The sequence below is a fragment of the Emys orbicularis genome, chromosome 5 (genome assembly GCF_028017835.1).
Source record: "Emys orbicularis isolate rEmyOrb1 chromosome 5, rEmyOrb1.hap1, whole genome shotgun sequence".
Lineage (NCBI taxonomy): Eukaryota > Metazoa > Chordata > Testudines > Emydidae > Emys > Emys orbicularis.
The window spans coordinates 62,605,553-62,621,269 of NC_088687.1; the positions used below are offsets into that span (position 1 = coordinate 62,605,553).

General features: G+C 45.0%; 1 protein-coding gene across 1 annotated transcript in view; it reads right to left on the minus strand.

The window, feature by feature from the left end:
* Positions 1-3,262: 3,262 nt before the first annotated feature.
* RNF175 (ring finger protein 175) overlaps positions 3,263-15,717 on the minus strand; it is a 54,103-nt gene continuing 41,648 nt past the window's right edge. Inside the window, 4 exon segments of the mRNA XM_065405713.1 lie at positions 3,263-3,383; positions 4,265-4,366; positions 10,772-10,905; positions 11,644-11,764. Of these exon segments, the coding sequence (XP_065261785.1) occupies positions 3,263-3,383; positions 4,265-4,366; positions 10,772-10,905; positions 11,644-11,764 (478 nt within the window).

The following is a 15,717-nucleotide window of genomic DNA, read 5'->3' on the forward strand; positions in this document are numbered from 1 at the left end:
CCCATCCTGTGCAATGTAATTAAGCCGACCTAAGCCTCATGTAGACACCACGAGGTTGACGAAAGAATTTTTTCGTCAAACTAACTACCGCCTCTTGGAGAGGTGGATTTACTACAGTGATGGAAGAACCCCTTTCTTGCTGCAGTAGGTGTCTGCGCCAGAGTGGCACAGCTGTGACACTGTAGCATTTTTAGTGTAACCATAACCTAAAAAATATTTTACTATTAGGGTATGTCTACTCTTAAACTGCTACAGTGGCACAGCTGTCATAGTGCTTCTGTGTAGACACTACCAACGCCAACGGGAGGGGTTCTCCTGTCACTGTTGGTAATCCACCTCCCTGAGAAGCGGTAGTTAAGTTGACATCTGTTGATCTAGCACAGTGAACAATGGGGGTAGGTTGGCATAGCTACGTCTTTCACGGGGTGTGGATTTTTCACACTCCCAAGAGATGTAGCTATGCCACTGTATGTTCCCAGTGTAGACCAGCCCTTAGAAGTAAAAGGGCTGCAGTGTCTTCAACTACAGTGGAACATACTTGTAGCAAAGTCAATTTGCCATATCAAAACGTAAGGCCCACCCGTGTGCATGACTGTCACACCCTTCCTACACTATACATTTCCTGTTTGACAGTTTGAGGGTAGGAGAATTACAATGTGAAAAAATACATAATATAATAGACATAAAAATGTTAGTTACTGACAGTAAAGATTGAACAAAGACACACCCCACCAACTCAAAAACTTGAAAAGCATGGAAATAAAAAGTTAAGGGAAGAGTTGCCTGTAGTCCTTACTGCTTTCACATCCCCTACTGTGTCTTTCACTTCCATCTGCAACAGATCCCAGCTTCACTGATCTTGCACCCTAAAGCAAAAGCTTATCGGTGACTTCTGACGCTCTTGTATCAAGAGAGGGGTACATGTGAGGAGATTATTTTGCAGATTTTATGATGGATTTCAGTGGAGTTAGATTAGTACAAGCAGCTCTTTAAAGAGGGGAGCACTGATACAGCAAAAAACAGTGGTGAGAGAGGTGCCTACTAGGACTAGTGGTAAAGATAGGGCTTGTTTACACTTCTCTGCAGGACTACAGGTTGTGAATAGTAGCATGCTCCAAAGTGCTGCACTGTTACTTCCTGGTGTGGGTGCTGCGGACACGAATTAAAAGGTTCCTAGTTCATATTAAGTTAGTCTTCTTCAAACAGGGCTACCGTAATGCAAAACAGGAGCCTTTTAGTTTGTGCCAACAGCATCCACTCAGGGGAGTGACAGAATAACATTTTGGTACACACTCCTGTAACCTGAACTGTGGGGCAGTGTAGACATAGCCTCAGATTAATGTTTGCTGCATTTGGGAACAAATTATCTTGAGTTAGTCCTCACAGCTGTGGCTGATCCTCCAAATAATCACATTAATGGATGCTGTTAACACTGGCTGAATAACTGACTATTTGGGTCGGGGCAGGTCTGAAAAATTAAAGAGAAATCACATTGGGTCAACCCAAAAGGAAACTGTTTCACAATTTTCAGTGAACTGAAATGTTGAAAAAAATTTCATTTTCATTTCAAGGTTTTTTCCCCCCAACATTTAAAAACAGACTAAATAAGGGGTAGGCAACCTATGGCACGCATGCCGAAGGCGGCACGCAAGCTGATTTTCAGTGGCACTCACACTGCCCGGGTCCTGGCCACCAGTCCGGGGGCCTCTGCATTTTAATGTAATTTTAAATGAAGCTTCTTAAACATTTAAAAAACCTTATTTACTTTACATACAACAATAGTTTAGTTATATATTATAGACTTATAGAAAGAGACCTTCTAAAAATGTTAAAATATATTACTGGAACGTGAAACCTTAAATTAGAGTGAATAAATGAAGACTCGACACACCACTTCCGAAAGGTTGCCGACCCCTGGACTAAATAAAACTCAGGGAAATTTCAAAATCAAACATCTTTCTGCAATGAAAAAATATAAATATTTTGTTTTGGAAATACACAAATAAAACATTTTGACATTTGCAAATGTTTTTTCTTTTTCGGACCTAAACAATGAGCCAAAATCGACCCAAATTCACGAACTGTTTCAGTCGAGCTGAATCTGCATTTGTTTTCAGCAAAAAAAAAAAAAAAAAAGGTTTTTGCATGTAAAATTTTGCCAAGCTCTAGTGTTGCATTTAAGTTTTATGAGCCAATCCTCAATTTCATCAGCCAATGCTACCTGTCACAGAGTGGCTGGGCCCCTTAAGGGGTGATAGGCCACAGCCCTACCTGGGACAAGCCTTAGCTCCTCTCCCCAGATGGGGAGGATGAGTACTAATAAATGAGGTCATGACTAACTGAGGCCAGGCCTACAGATATAAGGGAGAAGCCTGAAGAAGAGTGAGGACCTGGAGTATTACTGTCTCCCACTTGAGCTACGTAGGGCTGGGAGTGTCAGGCAGAACAGAAGCAACTGGCCTGAAGAAGCTGTTGCAGGTCAGTGCTGTAAGGAGCGAGACTGATTCCTGTAGGGAAGAAAGGGACTGTTTGGATTATAACCCAGCTTCAGGAAGGAGGGCTAGGGACTCCTGATTCAATGGGAGAGACTGAACTCAGCTCTGAGAAGGAGGGATGGGGGACTCCTGACTCCAGGAGAGAGAACTATTCAAACTGTAGAACCCTGGGGCCTGCTGGGGAAGCTGGTATGAAGTACTAATGTCTCTCTAGGCTAAAGTGGATCCCCCTCCAGAAGGGAGATATTTTAAAATTACATGGAATTGGTGACATTTTTGAGGAGCCCTGGGAGAAAGGGAAACTAAGGAAGTGTGCTGCAGAACCACCCAGGCCAGGAGAGTGTGCTCAAGAGGTGGCTACCTATTTACACTACCCGTCTTTCAGTAATCTGACTTGAACATCAATCAGTTGGTGCTATTGACATACTTACTAGTGCAGCAAATATAAAAAAATATTCAGAAATAGTCATAATGAGAAAAATAGCCATTTCTTTTACTAACATTGTCCTGTCATAAATGCTCCTTTCAAGGAGACCCTTTCCATGCACACTTTGAGAAAATCGGAAATGTTTTAATTTCATGCTGTTCAAGTAATGTAGTATTGCTGTAACATCAGAGAGGTCCACCTGAGGCTCTTGTAGAGCAGTGCAACAAGAACACCAGAGGTCAGTCTTAATTATATTTTTACAATATTAATTACGGGATATAAATAGTATTTTACATATTGAAATACCCAACATTTTACATTCTGGGTATAATCACATATCCTATTCTAAGCCCAGCGAATAGTTAATGACTTGGACTATTCCTATAACAACTGGTTGCCAGGCCACTAGATAGCGGAGCCAATCCAACAGTTGCCCATACAAAACATGTGTACGCTCCCACCTAAACTACTGTTAAGGAAATCTGCTGCCAAGATTGTTTAAAGGTGAAAAGAGATTTGGTATGACATCAGTTCCTTCAGCAATAAGCGAAGAAAAGTACTTGTTTAATGTTCTCAAACATGGTGCTCTCTGGTTCCTCTACAGCAGTGATACTCAGACTGTTGCTCCTGAGCCACAAGTGGCCCTTTAATGTGTCTCCTGCAGCTCTTTGCAGCACATGATAATTAAATCACACAGTATTTTAATATTCACCAATCTAAGTTATTAACTATCAGGATGCTTTTACTATGTTATTAACCAATTAAGTTATCAACTTGCACTAAAAGTTATTCACTTATTTTCTGGGAGAATAATATATATAAACAAAATATTTCCCCTGTTGAACAGTTTAAATATGAATAGTACTATAGTAAATGAAATAATGCATTCACACTACTGTGGCTCTTTTGGGTAACGTTGATTGCTAATTTGGCTCCTGGACCACTGAGGTCTGAGTATCACTGCTCTAGATTACAGTATTTTGAATGATATTATCATAAAAATGTTTAAAGTAAAATGTAAACAGTTCCCCCAACGGGAATTGAAATGGGTTGAAAAAGTCAGTAGGACAAATTCTGCTCCAACTTGAATGGGGTTTCACAAATGCAGCAGCAGAATTTGGGCTACTGTCCTTCCTTCTGGAGAAACTAGGAGAGAAAACTCTTGTTTACTAACAAGTAAGAAGGAAGTAAAGAAATCTGCTGCTATTACTGCTATTTTAACTGGCCATATTTATTTTTATTTTTTACTCCCACCTCTCTCCACTGGATTATAACACAAATTAGCAAAGTCAAAAGAATTAAAAAATTGAAGTAAAAAACACATTTGTTAAGAAAAGGATACGGGTTACTTAACATCCTCTTCAAATCAACTTTCTCGTTGCAGTATGGGCAAGTCTGCTTTTTGCCAACAATGCACCAACCTTGGATGCAAAATTCATGAAATCTTGTATCAGGCATATTGTTAAGGATTCTTTCAAATATAAACAAGGAACAATACATGCTTCTGTGAACTTATCTACAGATTTGAATTATTATTGATTGCGCACATTGCATTGCTATTTATCTCAGGCACTTACACAGGTCACTTAACTTCTCTGCATCAGTTTCCCCAACTAAAAATGGGGATAATGATATTTACCCAACTTGGATGAAAAGCATGCCACACAATTTCATATTATATTTATTATTAATTATTATTATTAGATATGGGCCCAAGGCAAAATTCTGGATCTGGACATCCTTGAATTTAGGAATAACTGGAATCCAGAGACAAATTTATTAGTAGCTGGCCCTATTCTTGAATGGGCTGAATCACAACCTCAGATCAAAATACTCTTGAATTTCCCAGTTTGGGTCTATAACTATTATCTTGAGAGTCTAAGGACATTGTTAAAGAAAAAAGAAGTGCAGTTGAGCATTTGAAATTCATGGAAAGTCAGGAGCCTTATGAAGTTGTTGTAAAGTAGGTTATAATTTCTTTTTTAATTTGGGGGAGAGGGGATTAAATGATTGATTAGTTGTAAACTACTTACATTAAGCTATTAAAAGAAGTGGTATCAGTTACCTTAGAACAGCTTTAAAGGTCTGTCCTTGTCATACTTTCATATATTGAGCTGAGTTCCCTGAGTGATTCTGATCCCACTTTCACCCATGCAAATTTGGGGGTAACCTCACCTGAAGTCAGTCACACCAGTGTAACTAGGCTAGGTGAGTGGAGAATCAGGTCCCTTGGTACTTAGGCGCCTTAAGTCTAGGGTTTACATGTCTAAATCCCAGTTTTAGTTCCACAAAACTCCAACCAAACCCTGTAGGCTACTAAACTAACACAGTGCCTAAGTTTCTGCCTCTGAGCATGTGCACTGATGCCTATCTCCTGCCTAAGCCCCAGAGCAATTCATGAACCAGGGGAAGATGAACATTTGTCTATCTAATTTGCATGCAGAGCCCAATTGGGTAGACTGCTGAGAGGCCACCTACTGGATCAGATCCTATTCAAAAACCTAGAGCTCACCTTAACTTTCAGCTCAGTAGTTAGAACTCTCACCTGGGATGTGGGAGATCCAGGTTCAATTTCCCCCTCAGGCAGAAGGGGTGAAATAACTTAAACAGGGATCTCCCATCTCTCAGGAACATGCTCTAATCATAGACAGATGGGAGGAGGGGGCTTCCTTAATCTCTCCTGCTGAAGCTCTTCCCCTTTGTATAAACAATTAGTGACTAGAGCAGGGGGAACTGGACCCTGGTTAAGGTGGGTGTCTTAACTACCAGGCTACAGAGTTATTCTCCTTGTCCCTGCATCCACCAAATGACTATTTAAGTTTTTATCCACAGTGGTACAGCATCATCAGGAGAGATTAAAGGAGCCCCGCATCAGCCCCAGACCTCCAGAGAGCTGGGAGACCACTGTTCAAATGCCCCCTCCCCAGCCTGAGGGGGAACTGAACCTAGATCGCCCACATCTAGGGTGACCATATTTCCCTGTGCTGAATACAGGACACCTGGTAAAATTACTCTTATTCAAGCGAGTTCAACGGCAATCAATCCGAACTACACAGTACAAACATTCAAATTAACATCAAGTTGACTGAGCCCTTGTTAAAAAGAAATACTGCGTAGTTGGATTCTTTTTATTTACCTTCTTATTTTTAAGGCTTTAGGGTTCACACAGGGAGAGGACACGCCCCCTCCCACCTGTCTGATATCGGGGGCGTGTCCCTCCCTGCCCAGCACTCTCCGCCCTCCATGCCTGGCTGGGCCCCTGGGACAGACCCGCCTCTCCTGGTACTGCATCTTCCCAAGGCACCATGTGGAGGGGGAAACATAGGGTCACCCCCCCCCATTTCTGCCGGGGTTCACACCAGAATGTGGCCAGCAGCAGCCTTTTTGCACTGTGCAGGATGGGACCTGCTTCCAGCCGCACGGGACGGGGGAGGGAGGGAGGGATGACCTGGCCAGTGTCTTTGCAGAGCTCATCTCTTCCCCCCCCCCCCTTACCCTCCATGGCTGGAAGCAGCTTGTCCCTTCCTGCTCACACAGTGTCGAAAGGCAGCTAACACCTCCAGGCTGTTGCTGGCCACCGACATAACCCAGCCACCGCCTGTCCCCAGGCTACAGCATGGGCAGGAAGAGGTTAAGCCCTAAGGATGCATTGTGCACCAGGGCCCAGGGAACCTGATTGCAGGGGCTTCAGGGAACTGGGCCGGAGAGATGACTCAGCAGGGGCAGGGCCGGCTCTGGCTTTTTGGCCTCCCCAAGCCAAAAAAACCCAAACCAAACCAAAACAAAAAACCTACGGCGCGGCCGGAGCGCGGGTGCACAGGGACCGGCTGCGAGGAGGGAGCGGGCGGGTGAGAGAGAGAAGGGGGCGGCCAGGGCTACAGCAGGGGCGCTGCCACGCGGCCCCTCCTGCTGCGCCGCCTCCTGCCGCGAGGACTCCGCTCCAGTTGGCGGGGAGGGAAGGAAGAGGACTGCCCTGCAGAGCGCTCTGGTTCTCCGCGCCGCCACCCCCTACAGGGCGGCCGGCGAGGAACAACAACAACAACAACAAAAAGTGGCTGTGCCCTAGGATTGGGCAGAATGCCACCTCGAACAATCTGCCGCCCCAAGCACCAGCTTGCTCAGCTGGTGCCTGGAGCCGGCCCTGAGCAGGGGAGGGTGCCTAGGGGACGGAGCAGCCCTTCACACTAGGGGGTGGGTGAAGAGGGTGCTAGGCCCCTGCCCAGGGGGCTGATGTTAAGCCTGCAGGGTCGGGGTGCAAACAGGCTGAAAATCGCTTCCCCTCACCACTCTAGAGCTTAGCTGAGGGGCAGAGAGGATTCCCCGTACCAGCGCTGTGTGGGGCTTTGGCAGGGCTCAGCTCCTCCTGGCCAGCGCCCCAGGATGGAGGGTCTTGAGCTTTCCCGGGGTGCCAGCCCAGCCAGAGGCAGTGGGGGAAGGAAGGAGCCTGCTGGCCAGGCTGTTGGTGAGCTCAGCGCTCCGACGGGGGGCTGGTTCTCCGCACAGCGCTGGGAGCGGGACGCGCCCTGCGGGGGGGGGGATATGGAGGAGCTGCAGGGGGTAAAGGGGCAAAGCAGGGAGAGGACAGTGAGAGGGGAAGCACGTAAAGAGCCGATGGGTGGGCAGCAGAGGTGACACGTAACTGGCCGTCGCCTGGCGCTTGCCTGCACTCACCAGCCACCACAGCGCGCAGAAACAGAATGGGGGGCAGAGCCCTACTAGCCGAGAGCCGGCACGCAACAGGGGCTATGCTGACAGACCAGCAGGGGGAGCGGCCAGCCCCGCCACCAGCCTTGCACACCCACCAGACCCTCCACTCTAGGGTTACCATATTTTGAGCCTCCAAAAGGAGGACACTCCACGGGGCCCCGGCCCCGCCCCCGCCCCAACTCCGCCCCTTCCCCAAAGTCCCCGCCCCAACTCCGCCCCCTCCCCTGCTTCCCGCGAACATTTGATTCGCGGGAAGCCTGAAGCAGGTAAGGGGGGTGTGGGGGGAGGAGGCGCGGCCCAGTCTGGCCCCCCCGGTGTCTCCAGCCTGGGTCGGCTCGGGCTCTGGGGAGCCGGCCCCGGGCCAGCCCCCGGCCGAGCACCCCCGGCCCGCCCAGCACTGCCGGTCCCCGGCCCGGCCCCCGGGCCCCCGGCCGAGCACCCCCGGCCCGCCCAGCACTGCCGGTCCCCGGCCCGGCCCCTGGCTCGGCACCGCCGGCCCAGCCCCCGGCCCCCAGCTCGGCACCGCCGGCCCGGTCCCCGGCTCGGCACCGCCGGCCCGGCCCCCGGCTCGGCACCGCCGGCCCCCGGCCTCCGGCTCGGCACCGCCGGCCCCCGGCCCCGGCCCGGCCCCCGGCCCGGCCCCCGGCCCAGCACCGCCGGCCCCGCATGTCCCGATTTTCCCGGACATGTCCGGCTTTTTGGGATTTCCCCCCGGACGGGGATTTGGAGCCCAAAAAGCCGGACATGTCCGGGAAAATCCGGACATATGGTAACCCTACTCCACTCATCACTGGTAGGCGGGCAGCTGGCGAGCAGGGATCCGACCAGCAGCAAGACCCACCAGTACTGATGGGGGAGTGGGGGAGGAGAGACAGAAAATACAGGACAATTTGCCCATTTTTAAGAAAAAGTTGGGACACCTGCAGGAGGGCTTAAGTATGGGACTGTCCCTTTAAAAACGGGATGTCTAGTCATCCTATCCACATCCCACATGAGTGCATTAACCATAAGGCTAAAAATTATAGGGTGAGCAGCAGCTCCATTTTGTGTGTGAGACAGGTGCCTAACTCGTTCCTGCAGGAAACTTCTTAGGTGTCTAAGCTGCCTGACTTCAAGAGATGTGTTTTCATTTGTGGACCACTAAGCCGAGACAGGCACCTCCCTGCAGCCCAGAGGCAGTAGCTAACCTCAGAGAGGGGCAGGGCTTATCACACACCTCTTTTTTGGTTTCTCTCTCTCTAATGTGCTGGCTTTTGTGGATCACATTCCAATCTCCCCATTCATTGTATAGGGAGGCTAGGTGCCTAACTCAGGCTTTGTGGATCACAGTGGTGTTCCTGTGATTTTTTTTTCTAGGAGCCTACAAGTTAGACACCGTGATGCTCAGCAATGCAATGACTAAATCCCTTGTGGATCAGGCCCTTCTGTCTTAACCTATGGTACATCAGATGGCAGCACCGGCTCAGTGAAACTGCATCTCTCAATGGCCGAACTTCAACTTGCAGCTGCTCTGTTCTATGGCACTGTTTTTTCTGGGGAAGGATATGCAAATGCTGCTGCTACGCAGTCAAGGTATTATTGGACTGTAGATATGGATCGCTATATAGAAAGTGGGCAATGGTCATAGATTCTAAAGCCAGAAGGGACCATTATGATCATCTAGTCTGACTTGTATACCACAGGCCATAGAAATGCCCAAAATTAATTCTTTTAGAAAAAACCCAAATATTGATTTTTAAAATGGTCAGTGATAGAATATCCACCATAACCACTGGAATAATTTACCTAGGGTCAATTACTCTCACTGTTGAAAATTTACACCTTTATTTCCAGTTTGTATAAACAGTAATCAAGTCACCCCTTAACCTTTGCTTTGTTAAGATAAACACATGGACCCTTGAGTCTGTCACTGTAAGGCAAGTTTTCTGTTCTCACAGCTTGTCTCTGAACCCTCTCCAATTTTTCAACATTGTTCTTTAATTGTGGATATCAGAACTGGACATAGTATTCCAGTAGCAGTCTCACCAGTGCCAAATACAGAAGTAAAATAACCTCTTTATGGCTCGAGATTCGCCTGTTTATGCATCCAAAGATCACATTAGCCCTTTAGGCCACAGCCTCGCAGTGGGAGCTTATATTCAGCTCACTATCCACCATGACCCCCAAATCTTTTTCAGAGTCAGTTTTGCAGGATAGAGTTCCCCATCCTGTAAGTATGGCTTGCCTTCTTTGTTCCTAGATGTATATATTTACATTTTATCCATCTTAAAAATGCATATTGTTTGCTTGCACCCAAGTTACCAAGCGATCCAGATCACTCTGCATCAGTGGCCTGTTCTCCGAATTATTTACCACTCCCACAATTTGCAAACAATCTGCAAACTTCATCAGGGATAATTTTATGTTTTCTTCCAGGTCTTTGATAAAAGCGTTGAATATTGTGGGGCCAAGAACAGAGCCATGTGGGATCCCACTACAAACACACCCATTCAATGATGATTCCCCATTTACAATTACATTTTCAGACATGTTAAGTTAGCCAACTTTTAATTTATTTAATATGTGCCATATTAATTTTATATCATTCTAGTTTTTAATCAAACTGTTGTGCAGTACCAAGTCAAATGCTTTACAAAGGTCTATGTACATTACATCAAACACTATTACCTTTATCAATCAGACTTGTAATCTCAGGCTTGTCCCTGTGGCCTGCCGCCTCCCGCAGCTTCCAGTGGCTGGGAACGGTGAACCGTGGCCACTGGGAGCTGCGGGGGGCCGTGCCTGCCGACAGTCAACATCTGTAAAATGTCTCACAGCCTGCAATCAGCTTACCCTGGTTGCCCACCACTGGGTTAGCTACTTGATGCACCTGAGTTTCAGTAGCTTGGGAAGCAAGCTTTGCATGATAGCACTTAAACTTAGGTCTTCTACTAAACCTCATGTGAGCAAACAGGCAACTTATTCCATATCACTATTTTTACCTTTTGTGCTGTGGTTTCTTTGATTGTGTTCATTTATTTCTCTTCACCTCCGTTCCCCTCCCCACCCCCACCCCCCGACTGTTTATTGCTAATCGTTTTATTTTTGGTGCAACAGCAAGAAAAGAGGAAACCATTATTTCATAATTGAATTGAAAGGATACACATGATTGCATGACAGCTGGTAGGTATTTTCAATTATCCCTTCCTCATTTATGTCCACAAAGATTTTCTGTCCACAGACTGCACAGATGTCATTGGACAAATTTCTTGTAGGCATCCCACTGACATTATAAAACTGTTGAATATTTATAGTGGGGGAAACAACACTTTCCATTAGGGCCAAGGAGACACAAATAACTCAGTATAAGTCCACAATGGTTAAGGACAGGAATGAAAGAAGCTAAAACTGTCTTAGATACTAGTGACAGAATGTATAGATCCTGACATGTAGGTGGTTTGGAGAGAATTAAAATCTTCTTGCAGAGAAGAGAACTTCAACAAGTGTCTGCCTCTATTGCAAAGCGTGCCAAACATCCCAGACTTGTCCTTCACTAAGGACACCTACATTCCCTAACTGCGTCATTAAGACGACAAGAGTTGCAAAAAGGGAAAGATTTAAAGGCTCTTTCACTGGGTTTTGGAGAACTAAGAAGCAGACCCACCTATGGCAATGAGGAGTCTTTTTTGGTCTCTTGTTTATATGGAATCAGGTTGAGAGAAACCCTATTTTTGCCTTTTTTGTTTGGACCAGCCCTCTATGTTGCTATATAGGGATTGTGTCTCCTAACTCAGACCAGTGAATACTCACTGGTTATAATACTGTATTAAGAAATTCCTTTTGAAACTAAGATCAGTCAGAAAGTAGGAGAGTTTGCCTATGGCACAATAAAAGTTGTCTTTAAGGAAAGGTTAGATAAACTTCTAGAAAGAGTATGGGGTGACCTTTCTTCTAGAAGCATGGGGTACAACTAGACTCAAGAGCTCATTGCCAGTCCATCTGACTGTCATTCAACGTAATGAAACCAGCACTTACGCCTATAGTGGAAGCCATGTAATCAGAACAAATCTCTGCAAAGTCTCTTCCCATCACTCCATAGTAGAGTCCATAAAACAGCAATATCACACCAAAATCCATGGAATCTTCAGTCTTGATTCTGTATAAAAACAGATAAAGAGCATATGGGTGTGTTTGCTAGTCTACAGAATATAGGGAGAAAGTATCAAACTGATTTTTACTCCTGATAGCTCTGGCTTTTGTTTTTCCTCACTACAACTCTGTTTTCAATTTCCTTCAAAGCCAACTTCATATTTGTGGTGTAATAAGGAACAACATTAATCTCATAAAAGTATGCTCTAACAATTTCTGTTATCTTTATAGACACTTAACTCGACCTAAATAAGGTATTATAGAAAATGCAAAATGGCATTTTTTTCCATGGGAAAAATCTTTAAAATACAAATGAATTAGGCGGACATTTTATTGTTTCGAGGAAGCAACAAAATCACCCAATACTTAGTAAAAATGTAAAATGCCTTTCAAATAAATGCTAAATTATTTTAGCTGAAAGAACTCATCCTGGAAAAAATGCTCAACAATAAAGTTCACTATACTGCAGTAAATGAAGCTTAAAAGCAGAAGCACTACACAAAAATAACAGTCAGGAATTGTGAAAATACTGTGATCTAAGTCAAAAGCTTAAGTATGATGTTAATAAAGCTTATTGTTAAGTCACCTTCTACAGTAGTTTACTTTATACAATATTAGTTATTAACAGCACCCAGAAGTATATTAGGTACTTTATAGATCAGGTCCCTGTCCTGCTGAGTTTACAATCTAATCATACATACTGTACACGCACATAAAAGAACAACAGATATTATATACACTTTGCAACCTCCCAAAGCTTTTCTTTGCCTCATCTCCAGTGCTTCCACAGCTCCAAAGCAATGCTGCCTGTAAACATTAAATGGGTACTATCCAGTCACTCCTGTCTGTGAAGTACATGTAATATAGATTCTTTCATAGATTCATAGATTCTAGGACTGGAAGGGACCTCGAGAGGTCATCGAGTCCAGTCCCCTGCACGCATGGCAGGACCAAATACTGTCTAGACCATCCCTGATAGACATTTATCTAACCTACTCTTAAATATCTCCAGAGATGGAGATTCCACAACCTCCCTAGGCAATTTATTCCAGTGTTTAACCCCCCTGACAGTTAGGAACTTTTTCCTAATGTCCAACCTAGACCTCTCTTGCTGCAGTTTAAGCCCATTGCTTCTTGTTCTATCCTTAGAGGCTAAGGTGAACAAGTTTTCTCCCTCCTCCTTATGACACCCTTTTAGATACCTGAAAACTGCTATCATGTCCCCTCTCAGTCTTCTCTTTTCCAAACTAAACAAACCCAATTCTTTCAGCCTTCCTTCATAGGTCATGTTCTCAAGACCTTTAATCATTCTTGTTGCTCTTCTCTGGACCCTCTCTAATTTCTCCACATCTTTCTTGAAATGCGGTGCCCAGAACTGGACACAATACTCCAGCTGAGGCCTAACCAGAGCAGAGTAGAGCGGAAGAATGACTTCTCGTGTCTTGCTCACAACACACCTGTTAATACATCCCAGAATCATGTTTGCTTTTTTTGCAACAGCATCACACTGTTGACTCATATTTAGCTTGTGGTCCACTATAACCCCTAGATCCCTTTCTGCCGTACTCCTTCCTAGACAGTCTCTTCCCATTCTGTATGTGTGAAACTGATTTTATCTTCCTAAGTGGAGCACTTTGCATTTGTCTTTGTTAAACTTCATCCTGTTTAACTCAGACCATTTCTCCAATTTGTCCAGATCATTTTGAATTATGACCCTGTCCTCCAAAGCAGTTGCAATCCCTCCCAGTTTGGTATCATCTGCAAACTTAATAAGCGTACTTTCTATGCCAATATCTAAGTGGTTAATGAAGATATTGAACAGAGCCGGTCCCAAAACAGACCCCTGCGGAACCCCACTCGTTATGCCTTTCCAGGGGGATTGGGAACCATTAATAATAACTCTCTGAGTACGGTTATCCAGCCAGTTATGCACCCACCTTATAGTAGCCCCATCTAAATTGTATTTGCCTAGTTTATCGATAAGAATATCATGCGAGACCGTATCAAATGCCTTACTAAAGTCTAGGTATACCACATCCACAGCTTCTCCCTTATCCACAAGACTCGTTATCCTATCAAAGAAAGCTATCAGATTGGTTTGACATGATTTGTTCTTTACAAATCCATGCTGGCTGTTCCCTATCACCTTACCACCTTCCAAGTGTTTGCAGATGATTTCCTTAATTACTTGCTCCATTATCTTCCCTGGCACAGAAGTTAAACTAACTGGTCTGTAGTTTCCTGGGTTGTTTTTATTTCCCTTTTTATAGATGGGCACTATATTTGCCCTTTTCCAGTCTTCTGGAATCTCTCCTGTCTCCCATGATTTTCCAAAGATAATAGCTAGAGGCTCAGATACCTCCTCTATTAGCTCCTTGAGTATTCTAGGATGCATTTCATCAGGCCCTGGTGACTTGCAGGCATCTAACTTTTCTAAGTGATTTTTAACTTGTTCTTTTTTTATTTTATCTGCTAAACCTACCCCCTTCCCATTAGCATTCACTATGTTAGGCATTCCTTCAGACTTCTCGGTGAAGACTGAAACAAAGAAGTCATTAAGCATCTCTGCCATTTCCAAGTTTCCTGTTACTGTTTCTCCCTCTTCACTAAGCAGTGGGCCTACCCTGTCTTTGGTCTTCCTCTTGCTTCTAATGTATTGATACAAAGTCTTCTTGTTTCCCTTTATTCCTGTAGCTAGTTTGAGCTCATTTTGTGCCTTTGCCTTTCTAATCTTGCCCCTGCATTCCTGTGTTGTTTGCCTATATTCATCCTTTGTAATCTGTCCTAGGTTCCATTTTTTATATGACTCCTTTTTATTTTTTAGATCATGCAAGATCTCGTGGTTAAGCCAAGGAGGTCTTTTGCCACATTTTCTATCTTTCCTAACCAGCGGAATAGCTTGCTTTTGGGCCCTTAATAGTGTCTCTTTGAAAAACTGCCAACTCTCCTCAGTTGTTTTTCCCCTCAGTCTTGATTCCCATGGGACCTTACCTATCAGCTCTCTGAGCTTACCAAAATCTGCCTTCCTGAAATCCATTGTCTCTATTTTGCTGTTCTCCCTTCTACCCTTCCTTAGAATTGCAAACTCTATGATTTCATGATTACTTTCAAATTCTCAACGAGTTCCTCCCTATTTGTTAAAATCAAGTCTAGAACAGCTTCCCCCCAGTAGCTTTTTCAACCTTCTGAAATAAAAAGTTGTCTGCAATGCAGTCCAAGAATTTGTTGGATAGTCTGTGCCCCGCTGTGTTATTTTCCCAACATATAACCGGATAGCTGAAGTCCCCCATCACCACCAAATCTTGGGCTTTGGATGATTTTGTTAGTTGTTTAAAAAAAGCCTCATCCACCTCTTCCACCTGGTTAGGTGGCCTGTAGTAGACTCCTAGCATGACATCACCCTTGTTTTTTACCCCTTTTAGCCTAACCCAGAGACTCTCAACACTTCCGTCTCCTATGTCCATCTCTACCTCCGTCCAAGTGAGTACATTTTTAATATATAAGGCAACACCTCCTCCCTTTTTCCCGTCTATCCTTCCTGAGCAAGCTGTACCCATCCACACCAACATTCCAATCGTGTATTATCCCACCAAGTTTCAGTGATGCCAACAATGTCATAGTTGTATTTATTTATTAGCACTTCCAGTTCTTCCTGCTTATTACCCATACTTCTTGCATTTGTATATAGGCATCTAAGATACTGGTTTGATCTTTCCTCCCAGTTTTGTCCTGACCCTCCTTTCTCTCTGCCAATATAGCCCACACTCCCTCTCGTTTCCGACCCATCTCCCAGGTCTCCATGTTCCCCACTTACCTGTGGGCTTTGCTCACCTGTCCCCGTCGAACCTAGTTTAAAGCTCTCCTCACTAGGTTAGCCAGTCTGTGTCCAAATAGGGTCTTTCCCCTCCTCGAAAGGTGAATGCCATCTCTGCCTAGCAGTCCTTCCTCGAATAGCATCCC